Here is a 16,821-nt window from a genome sequence, read left to right on the forward strand (position 1 = left end):
TACATAGGTCTGTGCCTGAGATCCAAACCAGCAAACCCTGGGCTGCTGAAGTGGAGCACGCAAACTTAACTGCTACGCCACTGGGCTGGCCCCTAAGCTAAACAATTTTTGAAATAAATAATTCAACTTTTTGGGTATCTTTTGGTAGATTCCAAGTAAGTGGGATAAAGTTGCATGACAACATCAATACAGTTCAACAGCCAATTTCTTTAATATGAATTATTATATTTTCTAATATAATGGTAAAAGCAAAAATACTGATATAAGTTCTTACCATGGAAAGGTGTTCATTCGTACCCTGTTCTTATAAATCAGAATTCCTCCTGACATCACTCCAATCATAATTTCATTGTTACTTTGATCCTTCAAAAAAAGAAAATGACAAGATCTACATTACTTGGGTTTGGTTGTTAAAGATATATTTAAAAAATAGAATTAGGTTTTTTATTTTACACAATGTGACTTTTTTAAAGGCAACACATAATTGCATAACATTTACAAACCCATATGGTAATTTTTACCTCACAAAAATAAATGACCTACTTCAAATCAAACTAAAACTTTGCATTAGTAAAATCCATTAATCTAAAGCAAAAATGATCGAGGATTTCCCACAGTTTATAACTGGGACTGACTTTGAGATAAAAAAATCAAAGGTCTTCTCATCTTGTAGAACGATGAGTTAGTATTCATCCAATTCTAAAACTATTAGGATCCAATCACTGTATAAATATGGCGCTAGAATTGTAAAAGTCAATAAAACACGGAGTTCAGGGGTTGGTGAAGGGCAACCTGTAATAAAACAATATTTCCAATATAATGAGAAGTCCTATAACTAATATAATACAATAAAAATATGATGGGAGTATAGGGTGGGGAACAATTGCTGGAGAGCTGGAAGACTCCAGAGAAGAAAATTCAAATTGTGCTTTGACAAATGAGTTTTCATACTAACTGATCCAACTTGAATAGCTAACCTGCATTAATGAGAAAATGTATAGAATTACAATACTTTTCTCAGATGCTAATCAACCTTGAAACAGTTTTGCTTCTTGACTTGAAATATTCTACAGTTAAACTAATATAGCAATAATGCTTTTACCCAGCACTTATTTGCTCAGAAGACAGAAGTGATGAAATATAATCAAGATTTTATAATTGTCTCCTTAGAAAAACTGCTTTAAAATGTACTTTCAGTAATTTATAATTAAATAAAACCTTATTACATTAACCTATTAGGTAGGATAATATATAATAATTGGCCAAATACAAGTGTATTACTAATTTGTCTGGCTGCTCACTTTGTTTAGCAATAACCAGCACCACTGTACACTATTATCAGAGTCTTAAATCATTTTTTAGAGGACATCAATTAGAAGTTTGGACCAAGACGGAAGATTGAGACTAAAAGATAGATTTAATACATGCTCCCTTTACTCCTTCTGCTCCTAATCTCATAAAACATCAGAGAAGATATGTGAAAACAGAAAGAATCTATAACACTTGAAAGCAATTCATAACACTTGAAGGTATGTAATCAGGCATTTTGAGGAATCTAAAAGACATAAAGAGGGTAAAATCAGAGTATGGAGAGAAAAAAAGAAAGAATTACAGAAAACTACAGCCCAAACTACACACAAAAGAGCAAGTTCCACGTGGAGGTAGAAGAGAAGCAAAGCCAAGAGATACAAGGCCAGAGACAGTGGATAAAAGACATAAAGGGAAACAAACTACTGTCAGGGTGACGGAGCAGCTCAGGTAATTAGCTCCCAGTAATCCTACAACCCTGCCGCGTCCGGGATGAGATGGAGGACACAGAAGTGTGTGCAGCCTTTCTTAGTTGACTTTTGAGGGTAATACGCTTACACTTAGCCAGTCATACTAGAGAGAATATGTTTCATATTCTTTGATTATAAAAATTTGTGACCAGCTTATACCTATGGAACTAAGAGTAAATGATGACTAAAAGGGAGAGATTAGTGTATGCAGTGGCTATATGATTTGACAATGTACATTTAGAGCAATCGTTGAAAGAAAAAATATCAAGGGAACAGAGGATAATATTTACAAAAAAAATTTTTAACTGTAATAATTGATATGGTGATGTTACTGTTTTAAGTGTAGTGTGGGATAAAAACAAATAATTATGGGATATTCTAATTCTAGAATCCCTTGAGTCCTCTAGAATCAAAATATTCTGTTTATCTCAATACACATATATAGAGACAAATATAGATTCCAACTCTATACACTTAAGAGTCCTAGAAACAATGACCAAACCAATAAGAATGAGCATTCTTAACACAGATTGAGATTTTGAAATACCATTTTCCATTGAAAGAAACCAGGGCTGGGGCCGGCCCTGTGGCCTAGTGGTTAAGTTTGGCACGTTCTGCTTCAGTGGCCCAGGTTTGGTTCCCAGGCATGGACCTACACCACTTGTCGGTGGCCATGCTGTGGCAGCAGCTCACATACAAAATAGAGGAAGACTGGCATAGATGTTAGCTCAGGGCAAATTTCCCTCAGCAAAAAATAAATAAAAATTAAAAAAGAAACCAGGGCTTCTTGAAGAAAGAAAGAAACAAATAAAACATCTTAAAATACTCGACAGCATATTAAAGACTACAAATGTCATGTCAAAAGGTCTTAAGGGCTAGGAGTCTTAAAGAAGATTCCAAGTGGCCAGAGATGCTACAAGTTGAGTTTCAATAAGAAAAAGAAATATAATATATTGAAACCTATCAGAAATGTTTAATCCATGAATTCATGATATTATTTAAAAAATATATTTGTATAACTTCTTAGGACGGCAGGGAACCAATTCATTACCTTGGAAACAGGGCAAATAAAAAGAAAGAATCAAACGCTTTCCCTGCCTCCCCTATGTGAACTGTATCACTGGGTAAACAGATAATAAAAGGGGAGTGACTCCTATAAAATTATTCCAGTGAATACATAAAAACAAAAAGATAAAATTTGGATATTTCTATTTTGCAGCCTCCAATGAATAAGTATCCAGGCACTGAGCATCAACGACTGCTAACATAAAAAAAAAAGTGAAAACTGGACATTATGTGCCTCCTGATAAAAGAACACAACAAAGAGCACAATCCCCAAACTGATCATGCTTCTAGACGAAGTTGCCGATCTACAAGAAATACACAGGACAGCAGAACATGTTGACGTGCACCATGAATATGTGATCAGCAGATTCAGACTGTGAGAAACCACAGCTGCCACAGTCCAGTTCCTTAACAAGAAAATTCTAAGGAAGAGTAAGGAAAGGAGGGATTAAAAGAGATTTAAAATTATCTAAAACAAACACAAAAAGCAAGACCAAGCTATAGTATCTAGGAAGGCACACTTGGATGATAAAACCAAAAAAAGATACAACGCAGGAAGGGGTTGTTAGTGAGACAAGGTACAAAGAGGTTTCTGGAATGGCGGGCTAAATTCTACTGCTTGACCTGGGTGGTAGCTGCACATGTTCACTAAGATATACATCCTTGATCTGTGTTTTGTTTTACAATAAGTTAAAAACAGCACTGTAAGATGATGAGATCTAGGATGAATATGAATAGACATTCCAATATTTCCCACCCGTACCTCAATTGTTCATTTCACGATCCTCTGTAGGCCCCTAACCCCTGGTTCCTTTGGAGACCACTACTGTATACACAAACTAATTAGCCAAGACTACTTAAATATTCTAGCCTCTCTACTGTCACTTGATAACAGGACACTAACACAAATCCACTAAAATTTTATGGTGCTGTGGATAGGAGCAACATTAATTTTAAGTGCTATGGGGTAGCTATTAAAATAATTTTCTTAATCATCTGTAATTATAAAAAAATGTCAAAACAATATAGAACTATTAAGTAAGAAGTAAAAGAGCACTCCTCACCTTCTCTGGCTCACTCCCCAGAGACAGATACTATTAACACTTTGGTGTATATTCTTCTAGATCTTTACAGTTATATAAAATATAAATACATATTATATAAAACGATACAATTTCCTTAATCAACAAAAACTGGGATATATTATTCTGCAATTTTTCTTTTACACTTAGCATTTTGTAGACACCTTTTCGTATCAATACATATACTTCTAATTCATCAATTTTAACTGTTGCATATTATTCAAAAATACGGATTTATCACAATTTCTTAACCATTTCTCTGTTGATTCATTTAGAGTATTTCCAATTTTTTAGTATTAGAAACAATGCTGTAATAAAATCCTTGAACACATTATTTAAAGCATCTCTATAAATACATAAATATATTTTTAAAGATTTTATTTTTCCTTTTTCTCCCCAAAGCGCTGCAGTACACAGCTGTGTACTTTTAGTTGTGGTTCCTTCTAGTTGTGGCATATGGGACGCCACCTCAGCATGGCTTGATGAGCCATGCCATGTCCGTGCCCAGGATCTGAACTGGTGAAACCCTGGGCTGCCGAAGCAGAGCTTGCGTACTTAACCACTTGGCAACCTGGCCGCCGCCAATGAATATTTTAAAGGATGGAGTCTGAGTAATGGAAGTGACCAAAGATTATATTCATATTAGTATTTGTACTCCGAAAGGATAATACCAAGTTATATTTCAACAATGTGTCAGAATGTCCATTTTCTACACTCTGACCAAAAATGGATATTTTTAATCCTTTGAATTTTTGCTAATCTGATAAAATTGTATCTTCTTGTTGTTTTCATCGTTATGTTTTAGGGTATTAGGGAAAATCAACAATTTTTCATAATATTGGTCATTTGTATTTCTCCTGTTAAATGCTCATCTCTGTTTTTCCTATATTTTTAATTATATGTTTTAAAAAATTATTCCTTTGTGGTAACTCTTTAACAGATATGAATATTAAAAATATTTTCTGTACTATATGTTGAAATTATTTTCTCTTTTACCTTTTAGCTTTAGATTTTTTCCCCATATATCATTAGTTTAATTTTGTGTGTGTGTGTGTGGAAGATTAGACCTTTGCTAACTACTGCCAGTTCTCTTCTTTTTTGCTGAGGAAGCCTGGCCCTGAGCTAACATCCGTGCCCATCTTCCTCTACTTTATATGTGGTGATGCCTACCACACACAGCATGGCGTGCCAAGTGGTGCCATATCCGCACCTGGGATTTGAACCTGCGAACCCCGGGCTGCCGAGAAGCGGAACATGTGAATTTAACCGCTGCGCCACCAGGCTGGCCCATAAAATTTTTATGTTTGTAAACTTCCAATGTAGCCAGGCATAAAGTTAGGCATAATATACATTCAGTAATGATTAAAAAGAAATGTTTGTGTGCTTTACATAGGCGTAACAGATTATGTAAACTCAAATTATTAAGTGAAAATGAATACAAGTAATGATCTACTGACACTTTCATAAAGATGCCTGATACAAAAAAAATCCAAAAAGAAAAACCAAAAAAAGCTACGTTTAGACAGGTCATGATGAGTGATAGTACACAGCAAAATTATGGGAAATCACTGTGTAATCTGAATACTCGAGGGTAACAGAGGTAAAGTCATATATATAGCTCCATTCTGAGAGAAGAGATCCTTTCCTCTGTTTCAAGGGACTATATTTTTTAATTATTTGATTATTCTAACCAATCTGGCAAAAAATCTTCAAACACATGCAGGTTAAAAACAAGGTTTTGGAAGAAGCTATAAATTCATTCTTAAATAAAGAAACAGACATATGATCAAATTACTTAACTTCTCTGTGTTTCATTTTCCTCATGTGTAAAGTGGAGATGATAATACTTTTTCCTCACAGGGCTGTTGTAAGGATTAAATGAGATTAATATACATAAAGCCTTAAGACAGGTGTCAAGAACTTAGTAAATGTTATATAGGTATTTCCTGTTATTATTATCCGTGTCCTGTACAGCTAAATCTCTCAAAATTACTGTCCTCACAGTCCTTCTTAAATACTTTCTAAATAGCCTCTGCCCTTACCTCCAAAACTGCAAAACTGCTCTTACAAAGTCAGCAATGACTTCCAAACTTGTAACTCAGTTCCCATTTGACATAGTTGATCATAACTGATTCACTTGGCTTCAAAACCATGTTTTTGAAAGGCTTTCTTTCCATCTAGATGGCTGCATCTTCGTGGTCTCCTTTCTAGGTTCCTCCTCATCTCTCTCACCTCTAAACTTTCAAGTATTACAGCTCTGAGGACCTCTTCTCTTCAATATCTACTAGATAGTTCCCTCAGTGCTCTTGTTGGCTCATCTCATAGCTTTAAACGTTATCTACAACGTGACAATTCCCAAATGTATACCTATAGTCCAGATCTCTCCTCTGAACTCCAGTTCCACATATAATCATTGCCACTTAATGACAAGGATACGTTCAGAGAAATGTGTCTTTAGGCGATTTTGTCATTGTGTGACCATCGGACTGTACTTAAACCTAGATGGTATAGCCTACTGCACACCTAGGCTACATGTTACTAATCTTATGGGACCAGCATCGTATATATGGTCCATCGTTGACTGAAACATCATTATGTGGACCGTGACTGTACTGAACTGCCTACCCTTCTTCATTTGGATTTGTAGAAGTCTTATAAAATTTAATGTGTCTGAAGACTAATTCCTGACCCACCTCCTCCCAAATCTGTTTCCCTCTCGTCTTCCCCAACTTAGTGAATAGTTACTCCATCTTTCTAGTTGTTCAGGCCAAAAACTTTGGAATCATTCCTGAACCATTTTTCTCTCACATCCTATAGCCAATGCACCAGTAAATGCTGTCACTTCCACATTCAAAATATATACAGAATCTGCTTACTTTTCACCACCCAACTGCTACAACCACCATCATCCCTCACCTAGAACACTGTACCAGTCTCTTAGCTGGTCTCTTCCCTTAGTGCCTTAAAGAATACTCTCAAAACAGCAGCCATTGCTATCTCTTAAAAATGTAAATCACACCATGTCTTTTATCTCAAGCCCCTTAATGGCCTTGTTTATAATTAAAAGCCAAAGTCTTTAAAATGTCTTCTAAGGCCTGGTCCTCCTTAACCTGGATAGTCTCCTCTCCTGGCTCTCACTGCACCAGCCACACTGGTCTCTCTGCTGTTCCTTGAACTGCTAAGCACGCTATTTCATGGCCTTCCATTGCTGGTTCCTCTGCATGATGCCTTCAGGTCTGTCTATCTTCTCCATGAGGCCTTCTCTGATACCTCAGTTTTGGTTGTCTCAATCCCCCTTCTCAGCCTAATTTTTCTCCATAACATATATCACTATCTGATATATTACCTATTTAATTAACCATTAAAAACTGAGTATAACGTGGATATAATAAAATGGACAAATCAAAAATTTACATACATGCATATACATAGGTATATACACTTCTATGTAACCACCACAAACCAATAATGCATTTTCAAAATCCCAGAAGGCTCTTTCCTGTGGTTCCTAGCTAATAACACTGCTCCAGAGGTGACTGCTCTTTTGAGTTCTGTCGGTATAGGCTAGTATCTTGCCTGTTACTGAACTATACTTCCACAGAATTACACAGTACATATTCTGATGTACTCAAGTATCTGTTTATACTCTGTCTTGCCCACCAGAATGCAAGCTTCATGAGGGTTGGATTTTATCTACTTTACTCACTGCTGTATCCACGGTGTCTATAAACAGGACTTGGAACATAGAAGGTGTTCAATAAATATTCACTGAGTGAATGAATAATCAAAATAGCATCATTAAGCTTTCCTTTTCTTGAAACTTTGAAGGGCAAAAGTTATTTTTCAGTAGGATTATCTTCATCATTATTACAAATACCTATGGAAATAAGACATTCACAATTAAGCCTAAAACTTGGGAAGAACTGTTTCAGGGTTAATTTAGAGCATCCTATATCTAACTAAAAACCTGAAGGCAAGCCTTCTGTGATTACATTTAGATAACTAGGAATCAGTTTCTTAGGCAAACACAGAGTTCACATTATACTAACATCCTTATAAAACAGATACTGAACTCGAGGATTCATAGCATAGATATCTTATAGCTCTATATGTTCTTTTATTCTATTTTCAGTTTAACAAATATTGATTGATTTTCTAGTAAAGATGATAAGTGTTTAGTGAGCTCTCAAACCACTCATTTAACAAGTTAAAACACTTTAATTAGGCCACCAATTACTCCTGAGACAATGCTTTTTCCATTTTAAGAAGTCAGGAAGTCTTTACAAAAATTTAAATTTAGCTCCCACAATGTTCCTTGGTAATAATTTAATAAGTTCAAATTATTTTATATTTTTTTATTTTTTTAAAAAGATTTTATTTTTTTTTCCTTCTTCTCCCCAGAGCCCCCTGGAACATAGTTGTGTATTTTTGTTGTGGGTCCTTCTAGTTGTGGCAGGTAGGATGCCGCCTCAGCATGGCTTGATGAGTGGTGCCATGTCCGCGCTTAGGATTTGAACTGGCGAAACCCTGGGCCACCGAAGTGGAGTGCACGAACTTAATCACTCAGCCACAGGGCCAGCCCCTCAAATTATTTTATATTTTCGAGATTACTTTGATACCTATTATTTCATAAACTGATCCCAACCACAAACTTAGGGGTAACCAATTGTTATTCTTTCCAGGTGAGTGTCGGAGAGCAAAACATAGAGACTGTTGCATAAAAATAAAGATAGTATTTGTACCCATGGCTTATTGAGGAGTGTATTTCTTAATTTCCAAATATTTGGAGGATTTTTAAAGTTACCTTTTTGTTATTGTTTTTAGCTTAACTGCACTGTGGTGAGAAATTATATTCCCTGTGTTTGAAAACAATGCTAAGTTGTTGAATAAATTATTCTATATGTATCAATTAAGTCAAGTTTGCTGACTGTATCATTAAAATCTTCTATGTCTTACTGATTCTTAGATTACCTGTTCTATCAGTAACTGAATAAGGGAAATTAGAATCTACTTTCTTTCGCTCTGTGAAAGACATGGTTAAGAGAATAAAAGGGCAAATCAAAGAGCAGGAGAAAATATTTGTAAATCACACATCCACCAAAAAACCCACATCTAGAATACATGAAGACTTCTCAAAACACAAGAGTAAAAAAAGAAACAACCAAACTAAATAACGGCCAAAACACTTGAATAGACATCATCAAAGAAGCTGTGATGCTCAACAACATTAGAGACATGCAAAGTAAAACCATGATGAGATAAAACACAACTATCAGAAAAGCTTTAAAAGAAACAAAACAAAATGGATACTACCACATGCTAAAAAGGATGTGAAACATTCGGAATTTGCAAATATTGCTGGTGGGAATACAAAGTGGTTCAGTCATTCAAGAAACAGTTTGGCAGTTTCATATAAAGCTAACACTATATGACCCAGCATTCCCACTCGGGTTTTTACCCTACAAAAATGAGAACTTACATTCACACAAAAACCTGTAAATGAATGTTTGCAGTAGGTCTATTAACGAAAAAAAGGAAACAAAAAGTACTGGAAACAACCCAGATGTCCTTCAATGGATGAATGGATAAATAAACCATGGTACAGCTATATAATGGAATACTATTCAGCAATAAAAAGGAATGAACTATTGAAATATACAATGAAGGAGATAAATCTCAAATGCATTACAGTCAGTAAAAAAAGCCAGTGTCCAAAGGTTACATACTGTAGGATTCCATTTGTAAGACATCTCGGAAAAGGCAAAACTGTAGAGTTGGAGAAGAGACCATTGGCTGCCAGGGATTAGGGATAAGTAGAAGGGTGGATTACAAAGGGGCAGCATGAGCAAGATTTTTGGAGGTGATGAAATTGTTTTATATTCTGACTGTCATGGTGGTTACATGAATCTATATGTGTCAACATTCATAAAAATGAACATTAAAAAAATCCATTTACTATATTTTACTTTAAAAAACAAAATACTCCCGTGCTCCCACTCCTTTCCCTCAAATCTTTTTTTTTCCTTTTTATCCTGAAATTATCATTGTTTACTTCTACAATTCACTTTTCCCGTATTCATACAATCTTTTCGACATACTAAATGTTTTCTCAAATATGCCATGTTCTCTCTTGATTTCAAGTCTTCATTCATGCTGATGGCTCTACAGTGAAGACCACTCTCTTGGCTAATTCTTATTCATACTTCTGGCTTCAGTAAATTACAGTGGTCCCTCCTTACCCGTGGTTTCACTTTCCACAGTTTCAGTTACTGCAGTCAACCACAGTCCAAAATTATTAAATGGAATATGCCAGAAACAAATACTTAGTAAGTTTTAAATTGCCTGCTGTTGTGAGTAGCAGGATGAAATCTCGCACCAACCTTTTCCATATGTCTAGGATGTGAATCATTCCTTTGTCCAGCGAATCTACACTATATATGCTACCTGCCTGTTAGTCACTTAGTAACCATCTGGGTTATCAGATCGACTGTCGTGGTATCACAGTGCTGGTGTTCAAGTCACCCTTATTTTACTTGATAATGGCCCCAAAGCACAAGAGTAGAGATGCTGGCAATTCGGTTATGCCAAAGAGAAGCCGTAAAGTGTTTCCTCTAAGTGAAAAGGTGAAAGTTCTTGTCTTAACCAGGAAAGAAAAAAAATCCTATGCCAAGGTTGCTAAGATCTACAGTAACTTTATTACAGTATAATGTTATAATTGTTCTATTATTAGTTATTGTTGTTAATCCTTTATTGTGCCTAATTTATAAATTAAACTTTATCATAGGTATGAATCTACAGGAAAAAACAGTATAGGAGTTTGGGACTATCCGTGGTTTCAGGCACCCACTGTGAGGGTCTTGGAACACATGCCCGCCTATAAGTGGCGACTACGGTACTTCTTCTAAGAAGCCTTCCCTTCTTAGATGGAGTAGATGTTTCTGCCATATGCTCCTAAAGCATTCTCTACTTTCCCTTCATATCCTCACGTTTGTTAATACATGTCCCATTTGTTTCTCTCCCACTAACCTGTGAGCTCCACGAGGGCAGGGATAATTGGTGTTTTGTTCACTGAGTAATCCTTAGTGCCAACACTGTGCAAGGCACAGAACAGATCCCCCACAATGAATTCTCTATGACTTATTTGTATTTTGCTGATTGCTATAAATAATTTGGTTCTACTCTCTTGATATATTCAACCTGCATTCTGTGGGCAGAGTGAAAACATTTAACCTTGCTTTTCAAAATAAAATATTATTTCAAATGCAATTTTGCTTGTGATATTCAGTTAAAACTTAAGTATTTTCTTTACGTATCCTTTCTCCTCTACTTTTTGTCCTTTTTGTTCCTGATGCTGCAAAACTTCCCTTCACATTCACTGAACATTTACATATCTTAAGTTCTCTGTATCCACGGACAACAAAACATCCTTTCTCGCCTTTTTTTGTCTGTACAAAATATGCTTCTACATTAACTCTGACCATTTAAAATTTAAATTCCTTTAATCTAATACTCTACATTTATGGCTTTCTGAAAAAGAGTTTTTAAAATCTAATAATTCAAACAACAACAAAAAATTCTACCTTTATCAAATCAACAAACAACAATAAGGTTAATTATGTGTCAGATCCAGCCATGTCACTTAAATTAAAAAAGGAAAGTCTAACCTTCTTTGTATTTCATTGATAGCATTCAATGATAGCAGATAGCAGTCTAAACTACCTTTACAAAGTTGCTAAGGGCTAAAATGACTGAATTTAGTGGTCTTTTTATTGTTAACCATAGTTTAGTTCACATATTCAAAGTTCCATTAGTTTTAAACTTTATTATAATAAAAAAATCTAGTTGCAGAAATACTGACCACTATGTTACATTTTTGAGGATCCTGATCAAAAGTAATAGCTGTCAAATAGAGAGGGAAGGTAAAGGAACACATTTTAAAGAAAACAAAAAGTTCAAGAGAGACTTACCCACACATTTTAAATGGAATCAGATAAACAGATTTCCAAGTCACAAACACTTAAAATTGCCAGATATAGTCATGTGAGGAAAGCAAGTCATTTGGTTTTTTAAAGGAGAGACTGACATAAGCTTTGTGAAATGTAAGAACTAACTCTCTCTAGAACATGGCAAGGTAAGGCCCTAAATGATTTAAACCATTACATGGAGTAGAACTTCCAGTTTTCAAACCACTTTCTGTCTGTCTGTCTGTGTATACCTGTATATTGAAATAAATTCACGATAACTATCTAAGGAAAACTTAACTCCCTTTCAGGCTGCTATCCTTACCAGTCTCAGCAGTTTGTTCCAAGAGAATATAAAACCTATCACCAACTCAACTGATGATTACCTATAATTCTACTCTTCACTGGTTATGGAGAACAGCTGTAATCTAGGTACTTCTAAAGGAATATAACCTCTTGATAAAGAAATCATGAGAAGGAATCTAAGTGAGGAGATACACCAATGAACGACAGCCACTCACAAATATGCTTATGGCAGGAAGATAAAAGTCTTTTGGAAGCAGGAAACTTTGACGACGAAAAAAGCTAGTGTTGCATAAGAGAAGCCAATGATCATAAATTCCATCTTAATAAAGGGATTAGAGGTTGGAGGGGGAGAGATAACCAAAATATGTTAATATGCTTCAGCTTGTGCTTTACAAATAAAATTTTATGATGATGTCACTGAATGATGAAAATAAAATTAGTGAAGTAAAACAGGCCTCAGTGAGGTGAAAGCATCTTTTATGATAACAATTATCATAAAAGTTAAATATATAAAAAATTACTTTTCCTGTGACTTCATCTTTATTTTGTAAAATAAAAATTATAAAGGTACTGTCTCTGATGGTCTGCAAAAATTATTTTTGTAACATAAAACAATGCCTTGAAGAAAAATAACATGAAAATTCCACTTCAACCATTCTTCTCAACAGGTATTGAATCTTAAGTGATTATAAAAATACTTATCTTCAGAGGGAATTTTCAGTGCAACTCTGTCAGCAGCACTCATTAATTATTCTATTTGTTGCACAATCCTATCAGGGTATTAAAAAAATTTTGATACTGAGTAATGGAGCCTAACTCAACACCATCAAAGAAAGTTTTCTTCACTTACCCTTGCATAGTGGAATTCAACTCCATAGAGTTCTAAGGTACGTGCTGTGTTCAGGTAATTAAATTCTGCTTCTGCAGGAGATAAGCCTCTGTAAAGACATCATTAGGTTAAAAATTATATCAATCACAAATATGGCCAAATTAGAAAAGGGTTATTTATCTGGAAAAATTTCAGCATTCTAATTAAATCTTTCATTTTTTTTTTTAAAGATTTTATTTTCCTTTTTCTCCCCAAAGACCCCCAGGACATAGCTGTGTATTTTTAGTTGTGGGTCCTTCTAGTTGTGGCATGTGGGATGCCACCTCAGCATGGCTTGATGAGCGGTGCCATGTCTGTGCCCAGGATCTGAATCGGTGAAACCCTGGGCCGCTGAAGCGGAGCACGTGAACTTGACTACTCGGCCACTGGGCCGGCCCCTAATTAAATCTGTTATAAAACACCATGTATGACTACTACTTTTAGTTCTGTATAGTAACATCTAACTTATCTGAAGGGTACATTTTCAGTAACAGAAATTACTATTTTGTAGAATTATTTTCTTATTTTCCAGAAATATAAGAATGACCAAGATTTTAAAGTCCCTAGCTGTGCCTTTGGCTGTTACAAAGTCACTCACTCTTAGACACAACTTAAAAGAAATGTTTTTCAAAATTGGGTCCATACACCATGTATGCATTTAATTCACACAGTGTACTTCTGAAACAACTAGATTCTGAGGCACCCTCCAGAGCAACGCTTCTCAGAGTATGGTGCACAGACAGGTGTTCACTCAAAACAAGGACAGAAATGGAGAGAGTGAGAGTCTTTTATAGCACTCTGGCAAAGTAATTTTATGTCTGTTCAAGCTAACAATAAAAAAAAGAACTTTTAATTTTTTATGTTTTCATTTAATTTTCCATTTTACTTTTCTAGTAATTCATTTCCACTATGTTTTTAAGAAGTATTGTTCCATGACACATTGGGAAAAATTAGCCTTTATCACAGATAGTTTCAGAAGTACTGTTCGATAGAGTCTAATATAGAATGGATGGAATCCAAATTATTTAAATTTAAGAAATATCCCAGGTGATTCTTACGAACACAAGTTTGAGAACTACTGCTCTAAATGCAAAGCCTTTAAAAACAGATTTACTCCTACGTTATATACAGTTCTAACCACCTTCGTTATCTTACATTATCAGATTACAGTAGAGCAAAAGCAGCAAGTTACAAAAGCAAAGATATGAAACTTTCATTCACTACTGATGCTAGAAAAGGGAGGCAACAGCCTGCCAATGCATGATCATAAAAATGGGATTCCTCAAAAAAATCAGATATACTTTAGTTTTCTGTAAAATTCAACTATGTTAAATAAATACTCTACCTCCTGTCCTGCCTCCCCAGTTAAATGGATGATTCTAGCTTTTCTTTGTTTAAAGATCTGAGGAATCATTTCTTTAAACCAAATATAAATATACAATCTGTACTTTTTCTACAAACTATTCCTTATAGAAGAGACTTTTCATTAATGGTAAATTTTTTAAAAATCTGGTTTATCTTCAAATCTTCCATTCAGATACGCTATGTATAGAATTTTTACTATAAATGGCATTTACTTTTAGACCAAAATAGCTCCCTCACCTCTTTAGGCCAGGCTACTAAAGTTCTCATTCATTAGTCTTATTCTAGATCAGGGGTCAGCAAACTTCTAGCAGAAAGCGGGGGACAGTAAACACCTTAGGCTTTCAAGTCATATGGTCTCTGTTGCTACACTCAACTCTGCTCTCCTGTGAAAGCCGCCAGACAACATGTAGACGAATGAGGGAATCTGTGTTCCAATAAGTTTTCATTTACAGACACTGAAAGTGGAATTTCTCAAAATTTCACATCACAAAATGTTATTCTTCTATTGATTTTTTTTCCAACCATTTAAAATGTACAAACCATTCTTAACCCATGGGCTATACAAAAAATAGGCAGCAGGCTGTAATTTACCAACCTGTTTTAAATTATGGGCCATTATCAAATGAAAGTAAGCTTCTTTAATAATAAGAGTTAATACTTCTTCAGTGCTTACTATGTGTTAGGCACCGTTCTGAGTACTTTGTATAGATAAACTCACTTAATCCCTACAATAACTCCACAAGTAGACACTTTCATTATCCTCAATTTACATACAAGGAAACAGAGAAGCAGAGACAGAGCAATTTGCCCAAGGTTATAAGATAGTAAGTAACCTTACCAGAATTTCAAACCAGGCAGTCTGACTCTCTAGTTCAGACTCTTAGCCAATATGCAACACTGCCTTAGTTCCTACACGAGTATTCTGAATTGTATGTTCAAACAAAACTGAACTCTGAACCTATTCAAAGTAATAAATCTTTTCTCAAAAAAAAATTATGTCACAGAAAATCAGGCACACAAAATATCAAAGTTGAATACTGTTATGAGTGAAAAAAATGCCATTTTTAAAGAACTATTTTTATTTACTTAGTATTACATAAAGTTCCTTGCCTCGGCTAATTACCAAACAGAAATGATTCCCTTCACTTAGCTAAAAACTGAGAATTGCTAAGTAGATTGATCTGTATATTATATCTGTATACTATTAATATTTTAAAATTCCTTCTTAAAGAACTAGCAACTTTATATAATAGCAAATAAATTTCTGTTTACACACAGCTTTATGGTTCTTTATAGAAATGAAAACAAGACTCATATATTCTATGAAATAAGCAACAAATCTTTTTTTCAGTACAGATCACCTACATTTCTTTACATCAATTATACTATTTTACATAATAGTAACTGTTGTATATTAAGTAAACACAACAATCACATTACAAATAATTTTAAACATTTCTCTAGAAAAGATGCCATTAAGAAGTTTACCAAATAAGCAGAAAATAAACACATCCTTACGTATGTTGCTGATGTAATTTTGTAACTTCTTTTTCGAAATCTTGAGGTTGATTAGGAATGAAAGAATAATCTGAGAGGTAGCCTGGCAAGTTTTCTGACTGATTATAGTCTCCAAGTTCAGCTAATAAATGGAAAGAAAATATTCACACTTTAATAAACACATTTTTCAATTTTTATAGCCAAATGAGCAATGTCAGGAATTCCATTATTTCTGGAAGTAACATATTTATGTTTCTACTGTTACCATTTAAGCAATTTGTAACTATGCATTTAACATTCTTCTAGGTCTCAAACAACTTCAAAAAAATTTTTTTTCAGGAATCAAAGTAATTGCTAACAACTTGGATGTTTCATTACATTTCCGTTGCAGACACTTTTTCCAAATAGTAACATATGTCTTAAGAATTCATACATAAAAGGCAATGTACTGTCAACACAAACCATGCAGTCATATGCTATTTGACCCCAAAGTGGGCTGATACTTACACTGAACAGCAAATGAAGCCAAAAGGGCAGCAGTATTATAAGGACAGGGCAACCTAATAACACAAAATAGAAACTAAGTTACCCAAAGTTAAACACAATAATTTCAAAGCACTATAATTTACATTTATACTATTCACACTTGAAGTTTCCATGTGACTTAGATTTTAACCATTAACTAATGAACTTATCTGATGAAAGAAATTCAGGCTACAGGCAACACTTTTCAGTACATAATTTGTTTGCAATGACCATGAATTACTTAAATAACATAGAATTATATGTATTTTTAAAGCCCATTACCAAAAAGTTAATATAGCCCACCTTCCAGTAAGAATGTCTTGCTTAATTTGCAAAAAATACTGGTACCTTAAAAAAAAGAAAAAATGAGACAG

General features: G+C 34.6%; 1 protein-coding gene across 5 annotated transcripts in view; it reads right to left on the minus strand.

Annotated features, from left to right (window-relative positions):
- PTPN4 (protein tyrosine phosphatase non-receptor type 4) overlaps positions 1-16,821 on the minus strand; it is a 220,212-nt gene that overhangs the window by 87,426 nt on the left and 115,965 nt on the right. For all 5 annotated transcript variants that reach the window (XM_070581110.1, XM_070581109.1, XM_070581112.1 and 2 more), the window contains 5 exons: positions 16,751-16,795; positions 16,430-16,482; positions 15,944-16,064; positions 13,043-13,130; positions 275-363 (listed from right to left, as the gene is read on the minus strand). In XM_070581110.1, the coding sequence (XP_070437211.1) occupies positions 275-363; positions 13,043-13,130; positions 15,944-16,064; positions 16,430-16,482; positions 16,751-16,795 (396 nt within the window). The remainder of the gene's footprint in view (positions 1-274; positions 364-13,042; positions 13,131-15,943; positions 16,065-16,429; positions 16,483-16,750; positions 16,796-16,821) is intronic.

This window comes from Equus przewalskii, chromosome 17 (genome assembly GCF_037783145.1).
Source record: "Equus przewalskii isolate Varuska chromosome 17, EquPr2, whole genome shotgun sequence".
Classification (NCBI taxonomy): domain Eukaryota; kingdom Metazoa; phylum Chordata; class Mammalia; order Perissodactyla; family Equidae; genus Equus; species Equus przewalskii.